Source organism: Oncorhynchus mykiss, chromosome 21 (assembly GCF_013265735.2).
Source record: "Oncorhynchus mykiss isolate Arlee chromosome 21, USDA_OmykA_1.1, whole genome shotgun sequence".
In the NCBI taxonomy this organism is placed as follows: Eukaryota; Metazoa; Chordata; class Actinopteri; order Salmoniformes; family Salmonidae; genus Oncorhynchus; species Oncorhynchus mykiss.
In genome coordinates, this window is record NC_048585.1 from 26186108 (window position 1) to 26204776 (window position 18669).

Sequence of the window (18669 nt, forward strand, 5' to 3'; positions counted from 1 at the left end):
GCCTCTCCCGCGCTCTCGCTCAGCCTCTCCCGCGCTCTCGCTCAGCCTCTCCCGCGCTCTCGCTCAGCCTCTCCCGCGCTCTCGCTCAGCCTCTCCCGCGCTCTCGCTCAGCCTCTCTCTCTCAGTCTCTCTCTCTCAGCCTCTCTCTCTCAGCCTCTCTCTCTCAGCCTCTCTCTCTCAGCCTCTCTCTCTCAGCCTCTCTCTCAGCCTCTCCCGCTCTCTCTCTCTCAGCCTCTCCCGCTCTCTCTCTCTCAGCCTCTCCCGCTCTCTCTCTCAGCCTCTCCCGCTCTCTCTCTCAGCCTCTCCCGCTCTCTCTCTCAGCCTCTCGCTCTCTCTCTCAGCCTCTCTCTCTCTCTCTCTCAGCCTCGCTCTCCTAGTCTCGCTCTCAGCCCCTCTCTCTCTCAGCCCCTCTCTCTCTCTCTCAGCCCCTCTCTCTCTCTCAGCCCCTCTCTCTCTCTCAGCCCCTCTCTCTCTCTCAGCCCCTCTCTCTCTCTCAGCCCCTCTCTCTCTCTCAGCCCCTCTCTCTCTCAGCCCCTCTCTCTCTCAGCCCCTCTCTCTCTCTGCCTCTCTCGCTCTCAGCCTCTCCCGCTCTCTCAGCCTCTCTCAGCCTCTCTCTCAGCCTCTCTCTCAGCCTCTCCCGCGCTCTCTCAGCCTCTCCCGCGCTCTCTCAGCCTCTCCCGCGCTCTCTCTCAGCTTCTCCCGCGCTCTCTCTCAGCCTCTCCCGCGCTCTCTCTCAGCCTCTCCCGCGCTCTCGCTCAGCCTCTCCCGCGCTCTCGCTCAGCCTCTCCCGCGCTCTCGCTCAGCCTCTCCCGCGCTCTCGCTCACCCTCTCCCGCGCTCTCGCTCAGCCTCTCCCGCTCGCTCGCTCGCTCTCTCAGCCTCGCTCGCTCGCTCGCTCTCTCAGCCTCGCTCGCTCGCTCGCTCTCTCAGCCTCGCTCGCTCGCTCGCTCTCTCAGCCTCGCTCGCTCGCTCGCTCTCTCAGCCTCGCTCGCTCGCTCGCTCTCTCAGCCTCGCTCGCTCGCTCGCTCTCTCAGCCTCGCTCGCTCGCTCTCTCAGGCTCGCTCGCTCTCTCTCTCAGGCTCGCTCGCTCTCTCTCTCAGGCTCGCTCGCTCTCTCTCTCAGGCTCGCTCGCTCTCTCTCTCAGGCTCGCTCGCTCTCTCTCTCAGGCTCGCTCGCTCTCTCTCTCAGGCTCGCTCGCTCTCTCTCTCAGGCTCGCTCGCTCGCTCTCTCAGGCTCGCTCGCTCGCTCTCTCAGGCTCGCTCGCTCTCTCTCTCAGGCTCGCTCGCTCTCTCTCTCAGGCTCGCTCGCTCTCTCTCTCAGGCTCGCTCGCTCGCTCTCTCAGGCTCGCTCGCTCGCTCTCTCAGGCTCGCTCGCTCGCTCTCTCAGGCTCGCTCGCTCGCTCTCTCAGGCTCGCTCGCTCGCTCTCTCAGGCTCGCTCGCTCGCTCTCTCAGCCTCGCTCTCTCAGCCTCGCTCTCTCGTTCTCTCAGCCTCGCTCTCTCACCCTCGCTCTCGCTCTCTCAGCCTCGCTTTCTCAGCCTCGCTCGCTCGCTCTCTCAGGCTCGCTCGCTCTCTCTCTCAGGCTCGCTCGCTCTCTCTCTCAGGCTCGCTCGCTCTCTCTCTCAGGCTCGCTCGCTCTCTCTCTCAGGCTCGCTCGCTCTCTCTCTCAGGCTCGCTCGCTCTCTCTCTCAGGCTCGCTCGCTCTCTCTCTCAGGCTCGCTCGCTCGCTCTCTCAGCCTCGCTCTCTCAGCCTCGCTCTCTCAGCCTCGCTCTCTCAGCCTCGCTCTCTCAGCCTCGCTCTCTCAGCCTCGCTCTCTCAGCCTCGCTCTCTCGTTCTCTCAGCCTCGCTCTCTCAGCCTCGCTCTCTCGTTCTCTCAGCCTCGCTCTCTCAGCCTCGCTCTCTCAGCCTCTCTCTCTCGCTCTCTCAGCCTCTCTCTCTCGCTCTCTCAGCCTCTCTCTCTCGCTCTCTCAGCCTCTCTCTCTCGCTCGCTCAGCCTCTCTCGCTCGCTCAGCCTCTCTCTCTCGCTCGCTCAGCCTCTCTCTCTCTCTCGCTCGCTCAGCCTCTCTCTCTCTCTCGCTCGCTCAGCCTCTCTCTCTCTCTCGCTCGCTCAGCCTCTCTCTCGCTCTCGCTCGCTCAGCCTCTCTCTCGCTCAGCCTCGATCTCGCTCAGCCTGGCTCTCTGGCTCAGCCTGGCTCGCTCAGCCTCTCCCGCGCTCTCGCTCAGCCTCTCCCGCGCTCTCGCTCAGCCTCTCCCGCGCTCTCGCTCAGCCTCTCTCGCTCAGCCTCTCTCGCTCAGCCTCTCTCTCTCAGCCTCTCTCTCTCAGCCTCTCTCTCTCAGCCTCTCCCGCTCTCTCTCTCTCAGCCTCTCCCGCTCTCTCTCTCTCAGCCTCTCCCGCTCTCTCTCTCAGCCTCTCCCGCTCTCTCTCTCAGCCTCTCCCGCTCTCTCTCTCAGCCTCTCCCGCTCTCTCAGCCTCTCTCTCTCTCTCTCTCAGCCTCTCTCTCTCTCTCAGCCTCGCTCTCCTAGTCTCGCTCTCAGCCCCTCTCTCTCTCAGCCCCTCTCTCTCTCTCTCAGCCCCTCTCTCTGTCAGCCCCTCTCTCTCTCAGCCCCTCTCTCTCTCAGCCCCTCTCTCTCTCTCAGCCCCTCTCTCTCTCTCAGCCCCTCTCTCTCTCAGCCCCTCTCTCTCTCAGCCCCTCTCTCTCTCAGCCCCTCTCTCTCTCAGCCCCTCTCTCTCTCAGCCCCTCTCTCTCTCTGCCTCTCTCGCTCTCAGCCTCTCCCGCTCTCTCAGCCTCTCTCAGCCTCTCTCTCAGCCTCTCTCTCAGCCTCTCCCGCGCTCTCTCAGCCTCTCCCGCGCTCTCTCAGCCTCTCCCGCGCTCTCTCAGCCTCTCCCGCGCTCTCGCTCAGCCTCTCCCGCGCTCTCGCTCAGCCTCTCCCGCGCTCTCGCTCAGCCTCTCCCGCGCTCTCGCTCAGCCTCTCCCGCGCTCTCGCTCAGCCTCTCCCGCGCTCTCGCTCAGCCTCTCCCGCGCTCTCGCTCAGCCTCTCCCGCGCTCTCGCTCAGCCTCTCCCGCGCTCTCGCTCAGCCTCTCCCGCGCTCTCGCTCAGCCTCTCCCGCTCGCTCGCTCGCTCTCAGCCTCGCTCGCTCGCTCTCTCAGCCTCGCTCGCTCGCTCTCTCAGCCTCGCTCGCTCTCTCAGCCTCGCTCGCTCGCTCGCTCTCTCAGCCTCGCTCGCTCGCTCTCTCAGCCTCGCTCGCTCGCTCTCTCAGGCTCGCTCGCTCGCTCTCTCAGGCTCGCTCGCTCGCTCTCTCAGGCTCGCTCGCTCGCTCTCTCAGGCTCGCTCGCTCGCTCTCTCAGGCTCGCTCTCTCAGCCTCGCTCTCGCTCTCTCAGCCTCGCTCTCTCGTTCTCTCAGCCTCGCTCTCGCTCTCTCAGCCTCGCTCTCTCGTTCTCTCAGCCTCGCTCTCTCACCCTCGCTCTCGCTCTCTCAGCCTCGCTTTCTCAGCCTCGCTCGCTCGCTCTCTCAGCCTCGCTCGCTCGCTCTCTCAGCCTCGCTCGCTCGCTCTCTCAGGCTCGCTCGCTCTCTCTCTCAGGCTCGCTCGCTCTCTCTCTCAGGCTCGCTCGCTCTCTCTCTCAGGCTCGCTCGCTCTCTCTCTCAGGCTCGCTCGCTCTCTCTCTCAGGCTCGCTCGCTCTCTCTCTCAGGCTCGCTCGCTCTCTCTCTCAGGCTCGCTCGCTTCAGGCTCGCTCGCTCTCTCTCTCAGGCTCGCTCGCTCTCTCTCTCAGGCTCGCTCGCTCTCTCTCTCAGGCTCTCTCAGGCTCGCTCGCTCGCTCTCTCAGCCTCGCTCTCTCAGCCTCGCTCTCTCAGCCTCGCTCTCTCAGCCTCGCTCTCTCAGCCTCGCTCTCTCAGCCTCGCTCTCTCAGCCTCGCTCTCTCGTTCTCTCAGCCTCGCTCTCTCACCCTCGCTCTCGCTCTCTCAGCCTCGCTCTCTCAGCCTCGCTCTCTCACTCAGCCTCGCTCTCTCAGCCTCGCTCTCTCAGCCTCGCTCTCTCAGCCTCTCTCTCTCGCTCTCTCAGCCTCTCTCTCTCGCTCTCTCAGCCTCTCTCTCTCGCTCTCTCAGCCTCTCTCTCTCGCTCGCTCAGCCTCTCTCTCTCGCTCGCTCAGCCTCTCTCTCTCGCTCGCTCAGCCTCTCTCTCTCGCTCGCTCAGCCTCTCTCTCTCTCTCGCTCGCTCAGCCTCTCTCTCTCTCTCTCGCTCGCTCAGCCTCTCTCTCGCTCTCGCTCGCTCAGCCTCTCTCTCGCTCAGCCTCGATCTCGCTCAGCCTGGCTCTCTGGCTCAGCCTGGCTCTCTCAGCCTCTCTCTCTCGCTCGCTCAGCCTCTCTCTCTCGCTCAGCCTCTCTCTCTCGCTCAGCCTCTCTCTCTCGCTCAGCCTCTCTCTCTCGCTCAGCCTCTCTCTCGCTCAGCCTAGCTCTCGCTCAGTCTCGCTCTCGCTCAGCCTGGCTCTCTGGCTCAGCCTGGCTCTCTGGCTCAGCCTCTCTCTCGCTCAGCCTCTCTCTCGCCCAGTCTCTCTCTCTCTCTTTAGAGGAGAAACCCAGGATGTGTGTCTAATTTGACAACTCTTCCTTGGGGAAATATTTATACATTCACATACATTCACACACATACATCATACAGATTTGTGCATGTCTGTCTGTGTGTGCTTCTCCCATGTGAGCGCTCATCTTTGTCTCTGTAGGAGATATCCCTTTGCGCCAGCATTATTCAATCGGGCCCCGTTAACCAAGAGGACCTGTCACAATGGATATCTGTCACACTCACACACTCTACACTGGCTGCAGGCTGCCTATGTAGTTTCCATTCAATGCAATCATACTCACTGGATCCTCGCTGAGACAATTACCCAGGTTTATGCACACGAGGAAACGGTATCGCCCAATGTTGCCAGCAACTGCAATAGCAGAAGGGACAAACTTGAACTGCAAAACACCTAGTCAACCCCCAATAACCACACATGCATACACGCACACACTCAAAGCCACTTCGTGTGTGAACACAGCTGGGGAGATGCTGTATTACACAATCCCTCTGCTCCCTGTCAACAAAAAATAAAATAAAAGATTGATTTCCAGCCAATCGACGGGGTTGATACTGTACTGTATGTACCCTGTGGTGGCTCTCTCTGTTCTGTGTGAATGCTTTAAAGGTTGTCTTTGTTGTACTGTAGCGCCTGCCGTTCAGCTTTTCTCTTACGGGTCTCATTCACACATACAGCTCTTCTCTGTCTCAAACCCACACACAGGATTCTCTCTCTCTCTATCAATTACAGGATTCACCCACGCTTGCCTCCCTCTCTTCTCTCCCATTTCTACTGTATATGTCTATCTCCTGTTTCCTTCGCTCCTTCCCTGTCTATTGTGGCGTTTTGGTTTCACGGTATGTGGTCAGTCTCTTTCCTTCTCTCTGGGCAGAGACTAAACCACATTCGTAGTCTATAGTGTACAGAGATGGAGACCCAGTCCTAGCCTTCCTAATGGGCGTGCTGCTTACAACAGACCAGCGAGGGTGGGTGACCAGCTGGCTCTCGTAGCCGAGGGAGATGGGTGGAGGCTGGGTGACTTCGCCATGGTTAAGAGGGGTTGCGTGTGTGTGTGTGTGTGTGTGTGTGTGTGTGTGTGTGTGTGTGTGTGTGTGTGTGCGTAGCATAGCGACAGGCCTACATTTCTGTTTTATCTCTGCATCAGTGTTTTTAGAGCTTTTCAGTGAAGTGTCAGATGGTGATGTCTTGTAGTCATCAGCAAATAGGGGCTTCTAAATGGCTCTAGTGCTATCTGGACTATAGCACTACACACACACACACACACACACACTAATAAGATGTGTTGAATATTGCTAAGGTTATATTAATGGGGCAGCAGGTAGCCTAGTGGTTAGAGCGTTGGACTAGTAACCGGAAGGTTGCAAGATGGAATCCCAGAGTTGACAAGGTAAAAACCTGTCGTTCTGCCCCTGAACAAGGCAGTTAACCCACTGTTCCCCGGTAGGCCGTCATTGTAAATAAGAATTTGTTTTTTACTGACTTGCCTAGTTAAATAAAATAATGTATTACTCAGGTTTTACTGAAATTGTACACTTTCCAAAATGATGTCATGCTTGATATGCCTTATTTCACTCCCATCAGCAGAGTGTAATAAAAGGACAGAAAGGAGGGAGGAGATGACGAGAACGATGAAAGGAAGTATGAATGAATTCATAACCGGCACCATGTCCCAAAGGCAGGGGAGACGAGAGTGGGATGAGGAGAGGCGGGGAACGGAAGAATAGAATAATAGTGGAGAGGAAGAGGGTAGAGAGGAAGAGGGAGGACGTGTTCCCTGTCTCCCCTCGTTCCTTCATTGCTGATTGGCACAGCAGCATGCACCATTAATCAGCTTATGAATGAAAGCAAACCACATATGAAATTTGATTTCCTAATGCGCTAACAAGGAGAACGCAGCAGGAAAACGAGGTGAGGGAGAGAAAGAGCGTAACGGGGAAGAAGGGAACCGATATATGAAGGAGAGAACATAGTGAGAATAAACATGAACTGTGGAGAAGGGAGAGAGGGAGACCGAGGGAACTGGGACAAAGGATAAGGAGGAGATCAAGCATATTATAGAGCAAATTGAACATGAAACAATAAGAAAGGATAAGGAGGAGATCAAGCATATTATAGAGCAAATTGAACATGAAACAATAAGAAAGGATAAGGAGGAGATCAAGCATATTATAGAGCAAATTGAACATGAAACAATAAGAAAGGATAAGGAGGAGATCAAGCATATTATAGAGCAAATTGAACATGAAACAATAAGAAAGGATAAGGAGGAGATCAAGCATATTATAGAGCAAATTGAACATGAAACAATAAGAAAGGATAAGGAGGAGATCAAGCATATTATAGAGCAGATTGAACATGAAACAATAAGAAAGGATAAGGAGGAGATCAAGCATATTATAGAGCAGATTGAACATGAAACAATAAGAAAGGATAAGGAGGAGATCAAGCATATTATAGAGCAGATTGAACATGAAACAATAAGAAAGGATAAGGAGGAGATCAAGCATATTATAGAGCAGATTGAACATGAAACAATAAGAAAGGATAAGGAGGAGATCAAGCATATTATAGAGCAAATTGAACATGAAACAATAAGAAAAGGACAACAAGCGAGAGTGATAGATAAAGAGAGAGGGGGGAGACGGTGAGGGAGAGAGCGATAGACTGATAGCTGAGGGGCTGTGAAGTGTGTTAGTGATGGTGATATAGTGAGTGAGTGGTTTGGAGGGTTTCAGATGAGCTGGACAGAGAACAGTGAGATTCATGGAGCCGAGTATGCATTAATGAACAGCTCTCTCTGTCTCTCTCTCGCTGTCTCTCTCTCGCTGTCTCTCTCTCTCGCTGTCTCTCTCTCTCTCGCTGTCTCTCTCTCTCTCGCTGTCTCTCTCTCTCTCTCTCTCGCTGTCTCTCTCTCTCTCTCGCTGTCTCTCTCTCTCTCTCGCTGTCTCTCTCTCTCTCTCGCTGTCTCTCTCTCTCTCGCTGTCTCTCTCTCTCTCGCTGTCTCTCTCTCTCTCGCTGTCTCTCTCTCACTATCTCTCGCTCTCGCTATCTCTCGCTCTCGCTGTCTCTCTCTCTCTCGCTCTGTCTCTCTCTCTCATGGAAACCTTGTTAACTTTTTTAGATGTTTCATGTCTGTGTTTAGTATCTGCACTTGTGTTGAATGGTCTTACACGATTGCTAATTGATTAATCAAATGTTTTCTCTTTCCTCATTTCTCTCTCCTAGCGGGGCATTCTCTGAGGTGGTGTTGGCCCAGGAGAGGTCTACGGGGAAGATGTTTGCTGTGAAGTGTATCCCCAAGAAGGCCCTGAAGGGGAAAGAGAGCAGCATCGAGAACGAGATCACCGTGCTCCGCAAGTAAGTCTCCCACCTACCTTCTCCTCCCTAACACCTGTTACCCTGGCGACCAAACGGAAAACACAGCCGCCCGTCACCATCACGCTCACTTCCCTCCCACTACTCCCCATTCACTGTTATCTTTAGGTCACGATCCACAGTCTCACACTGACAGAAGAGGAGATCTGGGTTGGTAGCAACTATAGAAAATGTCCTGTCTCCTATTTATTTTCTTAGTGACCTTGTCTCCTAAGTGCTGATACTGTACTGAATGTTCATTCTAATATTTTCTCCCAGTGAGAAACACTCAAGTATTTTACACTTATTATTCAGACATTGTCAGGTAGCTGAGTAGAGGTCTGTATGAACACACACACACACACGCACACACACACCTATGGGATAAAACCCAAGACATTCATCTCCACGTCACTAGATAATACAGTAATCCCTCTCCACAGCTTGGACTTGGCTGTGCTTGTGAGTGTGTATATGGTCAGATATCACCTTGGATCTGGCCCAGTGCTCAGTAGTTCCACAGGGTCTCACTCACTCACTCAGTCACTCAAAAGTCCAGAAATAAGCGGCTACAGTATGTGTTGGTGTTATTATTGCAGTATACCATGCGTGTTCCCTAGGGACAGGAGAGACACCACTGACCCTGGCAATATTTATGGGGGATTGGTGTTGTCACTGTGATCCAGTCAGTGGAGGGGGGAGGTGTGGCCTAGCCTCTGACGCCTTCCATGTTTGACCTTTGGCTTTCTGCCACTCCCAGCGTCTCCTGGCAACCAGCTGATTGACAGGCTAATATGGCCTGAGGTCACAAGACACACCTCCTCAAGGTCAGTGCTTCATACCTTAGTGTCATTCACATGTACTTTATATATACAAAGTATGTGTATGGCCTTCAAATTACTGTATTTGGCTATTTCAGCCACACCCGTTGCTGACAGGTGTATAAAATTGAGCTCACAGCCATGCAATCTCCATAGACAAACATTGGCAGTAGAATGGCCTTACTGAAGAGCTCAGTGACGTTCAACGTAGCACCGTCATAGGATGCCACCTTTCCAACAAGTCAGTTCGTCAAATTTCTGCCCTGCTAGAGCTGCCCCGGTCAACTGTAAGTGCTGTTATTGTGAAGTGGAAGCGTCTAGGAGCAACAACGTCTCAGCCGCGAAGTGGTAGGCCACACAAGCTTACAGAAAAAAAACAACGAGGGCTGAAGCGTGTAGTGCGTAAAAATCATCTGTCCTCGGTTGCAACACTCACTACAGAGTTCCAAACTACCTCTGGAAGCAACGTCAGCACAACTGTTTGTTGGGAGCTTCATAAAATGGGTTTCCTTGGCCGAGCAGACGCACACAAGCCTAACATCACCATTTGCAATGCCAACCGTCGGCTGGAGTGGTGTAAAGCTCGCCACCATTGGACACTGGAGCAGTGGAAAGACGTTCTCTGGAGTGATGAATCATGCTTCGCCATCTGGCAGTCCGATGGACTAATCTGGGGATTGGTGGATTGCCAGGAGAACGCCACCTTCCCCAATGCATAGTGCCAACTGTAAAGTTTGGTGGAGGAGGAATAATGGTCTGGGGCTGTTTTTCATGGTTAGTGCACAAAGAGGTCCATACAGAAATGGTTTGTCGAGATCGATGTGGAAGAACTTGACTGGCTTGTACAGCGCCCTGACCTCAACCCCATCGAACACATTTGGGATGATTTGGAACACGACTATTAGCCAGGCCTAATTGCCCAACATCAGTGCCCGACCTCACTAATGCTCTTGTGGCTGAATGGAAGCAATGTACCACATCTAGTGGAAAGCCTTCCCAGAAGAGTGGAGGATGTTATAGCAGCAAAGGGAGGACCAACTAGATATTAATGCCCATGATTTTGGAATGAGACGTTCGACAAGCAGGCGTCCACATACTTTTGAATATGTAGTATATATGTATACACTTCAAGTGGTCAAGTGTGAACACACATTCAGAAACACACGCGTGTCAAAAATCGAGAACTGGCGCGCACACACATTCACAAAGAAATGATCAGGTTCTCTTTCTCCCTTTCTTGCTCTGTGAAGTTAGGGTATAGTGTCGTGCCACAGTCTCTGCCCACTCTGTCGCCTACTAGTTTATTTGGATCCTGCAGCTCGACAGGGATTCACGCGCACACACACACACACACACACACGGCTTTCTCTAAGAGACAGAGAATCAGTTGCTAAATAATAAGGCATTAACTGTGGAGGGATTTGTCATGTAATGACTGCAGATCAGGAATCCTCTATCTCTACTCTGAGGTTCCCATCTGCTTTACCCTTCCATGATCCCAGGGAGAGTTTAAACACACACCATTCTCCCTGGTGTTCTCATCTCAGCCATCTCTCCTCAGACTGTTTATGACTCATATCTCTACGCTCCACCGCTCGCTACGAGCTCAGAGATCACACACTCCTAATGCATATACTGAACTCCCCACCTGCTCACGCTTCCTGTGTGTGTGTGTGTGTGTGTGTGTGTGTGTGTGTGTGTGTGTGTGTGTGTGTGTGTGTGTGTGTGTGTGTACAGTATTATTCCCCCCTTGTGATAACATCATCGGCAAATGGGTCACGAGGCATCGAAGACACCCACACAGACCGGCAGCACAAGCACACAGACCACCACCACTGCAGCACACGCACACAGACCACCACCACAGCAGCACAAGCACACAGACCACCACCACAGCAGCACATGCACACAGACCACCACCACAGCAGCACACGCACACAGACCAGCAGCACAGCAGCACACGCACACAGACCACCACCACAGCAGCACAAGCACACAGACCACCACCACAGCAGCACAAGCACACAGACCACCACCACAGCAGCACAAGCACACAGACCACCACCACAGCAGCACAAGCACACAGACCACCACCACAGCAGCACATGCACACAGACCACCACCACAGCAGCACAAGCACACAGACCACCACCACAGCAGCACACGCACACAGACCACCACCACAGCAGCACACGCACACAGACCAGCAGCACAAGCACACAGACCACCACCACAGCAGCACAAGCACACAGACCACCACCACAGCAGCACAAGCACACAGACCACCACCACAGCAGCACAAGCACACAGACCACCACCACAGCAGCACAAGCACACAGACCACCACCACAGCAGCACAAGCACACAGACCAGCAGCACAAGCACACAGACCACCACCACAGCAGCACAAGCACACAGACCACCACCACAGCAGCACAAGCACACAGACCACCACCACAGCAGCACAAGCACACAGACCAGCAGCACAGCAGCACACGCACACGCACACAGACCAGCAGCACAGCAGCACAAGCGCCACAGCAGCACAAGCGCCACAGCAGCACAAGCATGTCCCATGTGTACACTATACACTTTCACCATGGAGCAGTTACTATGGCGAGGCCTGAGTATGGTGTTGACTGTATCAATAGAGACAGAAAGGAGGGAAAGGGTTAGGATAAGGCTTGGGCTTATGTTTTATGTTCAGGTTTAGTAAGTGTTTGAGATGACTAGAGCTGAGGTAAAGGTGGTGTAGATGGGGGTTGAGACAGTCTGGGATCGGATCATCTGTTTGAAGGGTTATAGTTATACATGAGTAATAGACTAACGTTGTCTGTGTTTTCTGTCCCTCCAGAATCAAGCATGAGAACATAGTGGCTTTGGAGGACATCTATGAGAGTTCCAACCACCTCTACCTGATCATGCAGCTGTAAGTTCTCTCGCTCTCTTTGGCTCTTTTTGGCTCTCTTTCGCTCTCTTTGGCTCTCTTTCGCTCTCTGTCCCTCTCGCTCTCTGTCCCTCTCTCGCTCTCTGTCCCTCTCTCGCTCTCTGTCCCTCTCTCGCTCTCTGTCCCTCTCTCACTCTCTGTCCCTCTCTCGCTCTCTGTCCCTCTCTCGCTCTCTGTCCCTCTCTCGCTCTCTGTCCCTCTCTCGCTCTCTGTCCCTCTCTCGCTCTCTGTCCCCCTCTCGCTCTCTGTCCCCCTCTCGCTCTCTGTCCCCCTCTCGCTCTCTGTCCCCCTCTCGCTCTCTGTCCCGCTCTCGCTCTCTGTCCCGCTCTCTGTCCCGCTCTCTGTCCCGCTCTCGCTCTCTGTCCCGCTCTCGCTCTCTGTCCCGCTCTCGCTCTCTGTCCCGCTCTCGCTCTCTGTCCCGCTCTCTGTCCCGCTCTCGCTCTCTGTCCCGCTCTCGCTCTCTGTCCCGCTCTCGCTCTCTGTCCCGCTCTCGCTCTCTGTCCCGCTCTCGCTCTCTGTCCCGCTCTCGCTCTCCGTCCCGCTCTCGCTGTGTCTCTCTCTCTCTCTCTCGCTGTCTGTCTCTCTCTCTCTCTCTCGCTGTCTGTCTCTCTCGCTGTCTTTCTCTCTCGCTCTCTGTCCCTCTCTCGCTCTCTGTCCCTCTCTCGCTCTCTGTCCCTCTCTCGCTCTCTGTCCCTCTCTCGCTCTCTGTCTCTCTCTCTGTCCCTCTCTCTCTCTCTGTCCCTCTCCCGCTCTCTGTCCCTCTCCCGCTCTCTGTCCCTCTCCCGCTCTCTGTCCCTCTCCCGCTCTCTGTCCCTCTCCCGCTCTCTGTCCCTCTCCCGCTCTCTGTCCCTCTCCCGCTCTCTGTCCCTCTCTCGCTCTCTGTCCCTCTCTCGCTCTCTGTCCCGCTCTCTGTCCCGCTCTCGCTGTCTGTCTCTCTCTCTCTCTCTCTCTCGCTGTCTGTCTCTCTCTCTCTCTCTCTCTCTCTCTCTGTCGCTGTGTCTGTTGCTGTGTCTGCCTGTCTCTCTCTGCCTCTCCTGTCTCGCTCTACCTCTCCTTCTGTCTCTTTGACTGTCTCGGTCTCACTCAGCACCCAGGAATGGGGCAGTTTTAGCTTTACACACATACACACACACTTTATAAGCCCTCATTACTCTAATTAGACTTCCATTAAGACTGTCTACAGGAGAGGGAATGGGACCTGGCTCGTAGCGCTCAGCTAACGTTTACGTAACATTACTCTAACGTTACAGCAAGGCTAACGTGCCACTGCACTCCTGGCCACATTAATCAGCTGTTATATCAGTCTGTCGAGGAGGGTGTGTGAGTTATGGATTAAAGTGTGTTGTCAGTTATGTAAGTGTGCGTGTGCAGGAAAGTAGAGCAGTTCTTAACTTTGATCATTTCATTTAGGTTATTGCTGAGTCACGGCACACAATGTTATTAATTTCAGTGCTAACAGGCTGTCGAATTGAGAACAGAGGAGAACACCGGCCACCCTTCTGAACCATCTTTCACTTCACTCTTCTTCCAGTCTTCTGCCTCTCTCACCCTTCACTTCTCTCTCTTCTCCTTTCTTCCTTCTCACCCCTGTTCTCCTCCCCCCTCACACCTCATCTTTCCTCCCTCACCTCTCACCTTTTCCCCTTACCTCTCCCCTCACCTGCAGCAGGTGTGAAATGATTCTCCTCTGCAGCAAGGCACCTTCTCATTTCAGGCTCTGATAAAGGTCACCTCACTCCACTTATGACAGTTAACTTGGTAGAAGCAGGAATAACACCTTAGCAGGTAGGAATCTCAGTACTCATCGAAATTTGAGTCGGTACACATCTGAGTCCATGTATCAAGCATCACCTCCGAGTGTTTATTTTATTTAACCTTTATTTAACCTTTATTTAACTAGGCAAGTCAGTTAAGAATAAATTCTTATTTACAATTACGGCCTACCCCGGCCAAACCCGGATGACGCTGGGCCAATTGTGCGCCGCCCTATGGGACTCCCAATCACGGCCGGATGTGATACAGCCTGTATAGGAATCATCCTCAGAGGTTGACAGGTGTGGTCTGATATACAGTACCTGTGCTCTAAGTTTGATTTAACTTTGCTCTGAGTTTAACACATCAGGTCTGATATACCTGTACTCGGGAGTTTGACAGATCGGGTTTGATTTAACAGCGTCTGTGCTCAGAGTTTGACATGTTATGTCTGATCTAGCTGTGATTAGTTAGTTGGGTCTGGTGTGGTGCTTCCATCTCTGGTTGGATGAAGAGCTGCTGTCTACAGCGATCTACAACCATGTCATCACCACATGGCTGATACATCCAATCCTGTTCAAATAAGTGAGGGTGAGATGGAGAGATGGATGGAGAGGGAACGGTATGCCAGGCAGATGGAAGTGTGATGTGAGAGAGAGAGATGGATGGAGAGGGAACGGTATGCCAGGCAGATGGAAGTGTGATGTGAGAGGGAAGAAGAGCGAGAGAGAGAGAGATGGATGGAGAGGGAACGGTATGCCAGGTAGATGGAAGTGTGATGTGAGAGGGAAGAAGCGAGAGAGAGAGATGGATGGAGAGGGAAAGGTATGCGAGGCAGATGGAAGTGTGATGTGAGAGGGAAGGAGAGAGAGAGAGAGAGAGAGATGGATGGAGAGGGAAAGGTATGCCAGGCAGATGGAAGTGTGATGTGAGAGAGAGATGGATGGAGAGGGAACGGTATGCCAGGCAGATGGAAGTGTGATGTGAGAGGGAAGAAGAGCGAGAGAGAGAGAGATGGATGGAGAGGGAAAGGTATGCCAGGTAGATGGAAGTGTGATGTGAGAGAGAGAGAGAGAGAGATGGATGGAGAGGGAAAGGTATGCGAGGCAGTTGGAAGTGTGATGTGTGAGAGAGAGAGAGAGAGAGATGGATGGAGAGGGAAAGGTATGCGAGGCAGTTGGAAGTGTGATGTGTGAGAGAGAGAGAGAGAGAGATGGATGGAGAGGGAAAGGTATGCCAGGCAGTTGGAAGTGTGATGAGAGAGGGAAGGAGAGAGAGAGAGAGGGAAGAAGAGATGGCTTTAGGATGAATTTGGTATATGAGCGAAAGCCAAAATGGAGCAATTGAAGCCAAGAACAAGAGGAGGGGATTTGAAGGGGGAGACAGACAGAGAAAGAAAGCAGGCAGAAGACAGAGAGCGGAAAAAACTAATCTAAAACGTATCTGGAGTAGAGCAAAGCTTGAATCTTTTCGACTCAGTCAGTGGCTATTTAATGATGAATGGAAAGGGTTGTAAAAGTATGTGGTGTTTTACAGAAAATATAAACACGGCTGTGGTTTTTTTATTTTCTCCCCAACAACACAAACCATGTGAGTTAAACAAACCAAACAGTTCTGTTCTACGGAAGCAGCAGGCTCAGCCACAGGCTTGTGAGTGTTACTGTTAAAACACCTTCACACCACTACCTTACTGTAGGAACCACTACAGCAGGGTCAGCAACACCTTCACACCACTGCCTTACTGTAGGAACCACTACAGCAGGGTCAGCAACACCTTCACACCACTACCTTACTGTAGGAACCACTACAGCAGGGTCAACAACACCTTCACACCACTACCTTACTGTAGGAACCACTACAGCAGGGTCAGCAACACCTTCACACCACTACCTTACTGTAGGAACCACTACAGCAGGGTCAGCAACACCTTTACACCACTACCTTACTGTAGAAAACATGACAGCAGCGTCAACAACACCTTCACACCACTACCTTACTGTAGGAACCACTACAGCAGGGTCAACAACACCTTCACACCACTACCTTACTGTAGGAACCACTACAGCAGGGTCAGCAACACCTTCACACCACTACCTTACTGTAGAAACCACTACAGCAGGGTCAACAACACCTTCACACCACTACCTTACTGTAGGAACCACTACAGCAGGGTCAACAACACCTTCACACCACTACCTTACTGTAGGAACCACTACAGCAGGGTCAGCAACACCTTCACACCACTACCTTACTGTAGAAAACATGACAGCAAGGGTCAGCAACACCTTCACACCACTACCTTACTGTAGGAACCACTACAGCAGCGTCATCAACACCTTCACACCACTACCTTACTGTAGGAACCACTACAGCAGGGTCAACAACACCTTCACACCACTACCTTACTGTAGGAACCACTACAGCTGGGTCAACAACACCTTCACACCACTACCTTACTGTAGGAACCACTACAGCAGGGTCAACAACACCTTCACACCACTACCTTACTGTAGGAACCACTACAGCAGGGTCAACAACACCTTCACACCACTACCTTACTGTAGGAACCACTACAGCTGGGTCAACAACACCTTCACACCACTACCTTACTGTAGGAACCACTACAGCAGCGTCAGCGTTGGGGCTTAGTTGTGGTCAATTTGCAGTGTATCAATTATTATAATTCTGTTCCAGCCCCCCCCCCCCCCCCGACCATCCTCATCGACAAAAATCACCCCACGGCTGAATCTAGTTGACTACTACTGCACTGCAGTGTCTGACACTGCTGAGCCAGACAACTACACAGGAGCACACAGGGCCACTGTACAGCTCAGATTACACTCAGATAAAGGGACAACCTGATACTGTTCTGACAGAGAGAGGGAGAGAGAGAGAGTGGGGGGGGGGGGGTGAAGGTAGAGAAAGGGATGAGGAAGGGACAGCGATAGCAAGAAAGAGAGAGACTGAATGGAAAGATGATTGAGTGTGTGTGTGCCTGCAGTATGGTGTGTGTGTATTGAAAGGGAAGTAGATTTGGCTCCTGTCTGATTGCCATGGTCTCCCTACGCAAATGGTTACGTAATCCTGCAGGATGGTGGCCCATCTCCTCCGTCACTACCACACCGTTATGTCCAGCCAACGTGTGTGTGTGTGTGTGGCTTAGCCTTTTGCTTGTCATCCCCTGCCACGCTCGTCTTGGCTGGAAAAAAGTCACTGTTGGCAGAGGAGAGAGAGCGAGAGAAGAGAAAGGGAGAGATGGAGCGTGGGGATATAGAGGGAGAGAGGACAGAAAGGGCGAGAGAGAGCAGAGCAGATTAGCAATTAATTTCTTATCTCCTTTTTTTCAGAAACTTCATTAGAATGTAATTTTCTTCCTGCTCTTATTTGGTCTGTCACTGTGACGATGCGCCCAGATTCACACTGTGTGTGTGTGTGTGTGTGTGTGTGTGTGTGTGTGTGTGTGTGTGTGTGTGTGTGTGTGTGTGTGTGTGTGTGTGTGTTCAATATTCATCCAATACAAATCTCTGCGGTTTTAGAGAAAAACATAAACTCAGCAAAAAAATCCTCACTGTCAACTATTTATTTTCAGGAAACTTAACATGTGTAAAAATTTGTATGAACATAAGATTCAACAACTGAGACATAAACTGAACAAGTTCCACAGACATGTGACTAACAGAAATGGAATAATGAGTCCGTATCTGGTGTGGCCACCAGCTGCATTAAGTACTGTAGTACATCTCCTCCTCAGGGACTGCACTAGATTTGCCAGTTCTTGCTGTGAGATGTTACCCCACTCTTGCACCAAGGCACCTGCAAGTTCCAGGACATTTCTGGGGAGAATGGCTCTAGCCCTCACCCTCCAATCCAACAGGTCCCAGACATGCTCAATGGGATTGAGATCCTGGCTCTTCACTGGCCATGGCCGAACACTGACATTCCGGTCTTGCAGGAAATCACGCACAGAACGAGCAGTATGGCTGGTGGCATTGTCATGATGTCAGGATGAGCCTGCAGGAAGGGTACCACATGAGGGAGGAGGATGTCTTCCCTGTAACGCACAGCATTGAGATTGCTTGCAATGACAACAAGTTCAGTCCGATGATGCTGTGACACACCGCCCCAGACCATGACAGACCCTCCACCTCCAAATCGATCCCGCTCCAGAGTAACGCTCATTCCTTCGCCGATAAACGCAAATCCGACCATCACCCCTGGTGAGACAAAACCGTGACTCGTCAGTGAAGAGAACCTTTTGCCAATCCTGTCTGATCCAGAGATGGTGGGTTTGTGCCCATAGGTGAAGTTGTTGCCGGTGATGTCTGGTGAGGACCTGCCTTTACAACAGGCCTACAAGCCGTCAGTCCAGCCTCTCAGCCTATTGTGGACAGTCTGAGCACTGATGGAGGGATCTGGTGTAACGTGGGCAGTTGTTGTAGAAGCCATTCTATAGCTGTTTTGCAAGTGTGATGTTCAGATGTACCGATCCTGTGCAGATGTTGTTACACGTGGTCTGCCACTGCGAGGACGATCAGCTGTCCGTCCTGTCTCCCTGTAGCGCTGTCTTGGGCATCTCACAGTACGGACATTGCAATTTATTGCCCTGGCCACATCTGGAGTCCTCATGCCTAAGGCACGTTCACACAGATGAGCAGGAACCCTGGGCATCTTTCTTTTGGTGTTTTTCCGTCAGTAGAAAGGCATCTTTAGTGTCCTAAGTTTTCATAACTGTGACCTTAATTGCCTACCATCTGTAATCTGTTAGTGTCTTAAAGACCATTCCACAGGTGCATGTTCATGAATTGTTTATGGTTCATTGAACAAGCATGGGAAACAGTGTTTAAACCCTTTACAATGAAGATCTGTGAAGTTATTTTGATTTTTACGAATTATCATTGAAAGACAAGGTCTGGAAAAGGGGACGTTTCTTTTTTTGCTGAGTTTATTTGACCCTATGCTCAATCTCCCTCAGTGCAGTAACGAGAGGTGCAGTGAAACTTGTCGATCCTGTGTAGTATAGGTTGTTATTGTAGATTGACAGTTATGTTTGTATCTTATAAAGGTTAGAATTGTGATTGATTTAAGCTGATCCAAGATCAGTATTTAGTTCTAGTTGAGGCTGTTTATGGTTCAGTGTGTGGGTTAATCGGAATACCAGTAAGGATCATGGTTACAGCGCCCCCATGGGGATCAGAGGAGAGGAGCAGCCCCTCAG

The 18669-nt window shown here is 52.3% G+C and overlaps 1 protein-coding gene across 3 annotated transcripts in view; it reads left to right on the forward strand.

The window, feature by feature from the left end:
- The window catches only part of camk1da (calcium/calmodulin-dependent protein kinase 1Da), a 69144-nt gene that overhangs the window by 37353 nt on the left and 13122 nt on the right, over positions 1–18669 (forward strand). For all 3 annotated transcript variants that reach the window (XM_036957453.1, XM_036957455.1, XM_036957454.1), the window contains exons 2-3: positions 7806–7937; positions 11610–11684. In XM_036957453.1, the coding sequence (XP_036813348.1) occupies positions 7806–7937; positions 11610–11684 (207 nt within the window). The remainder of the gene's footprint in view (positions 1–7805; positions 7938–11609; positions 11685–18669) is intronic.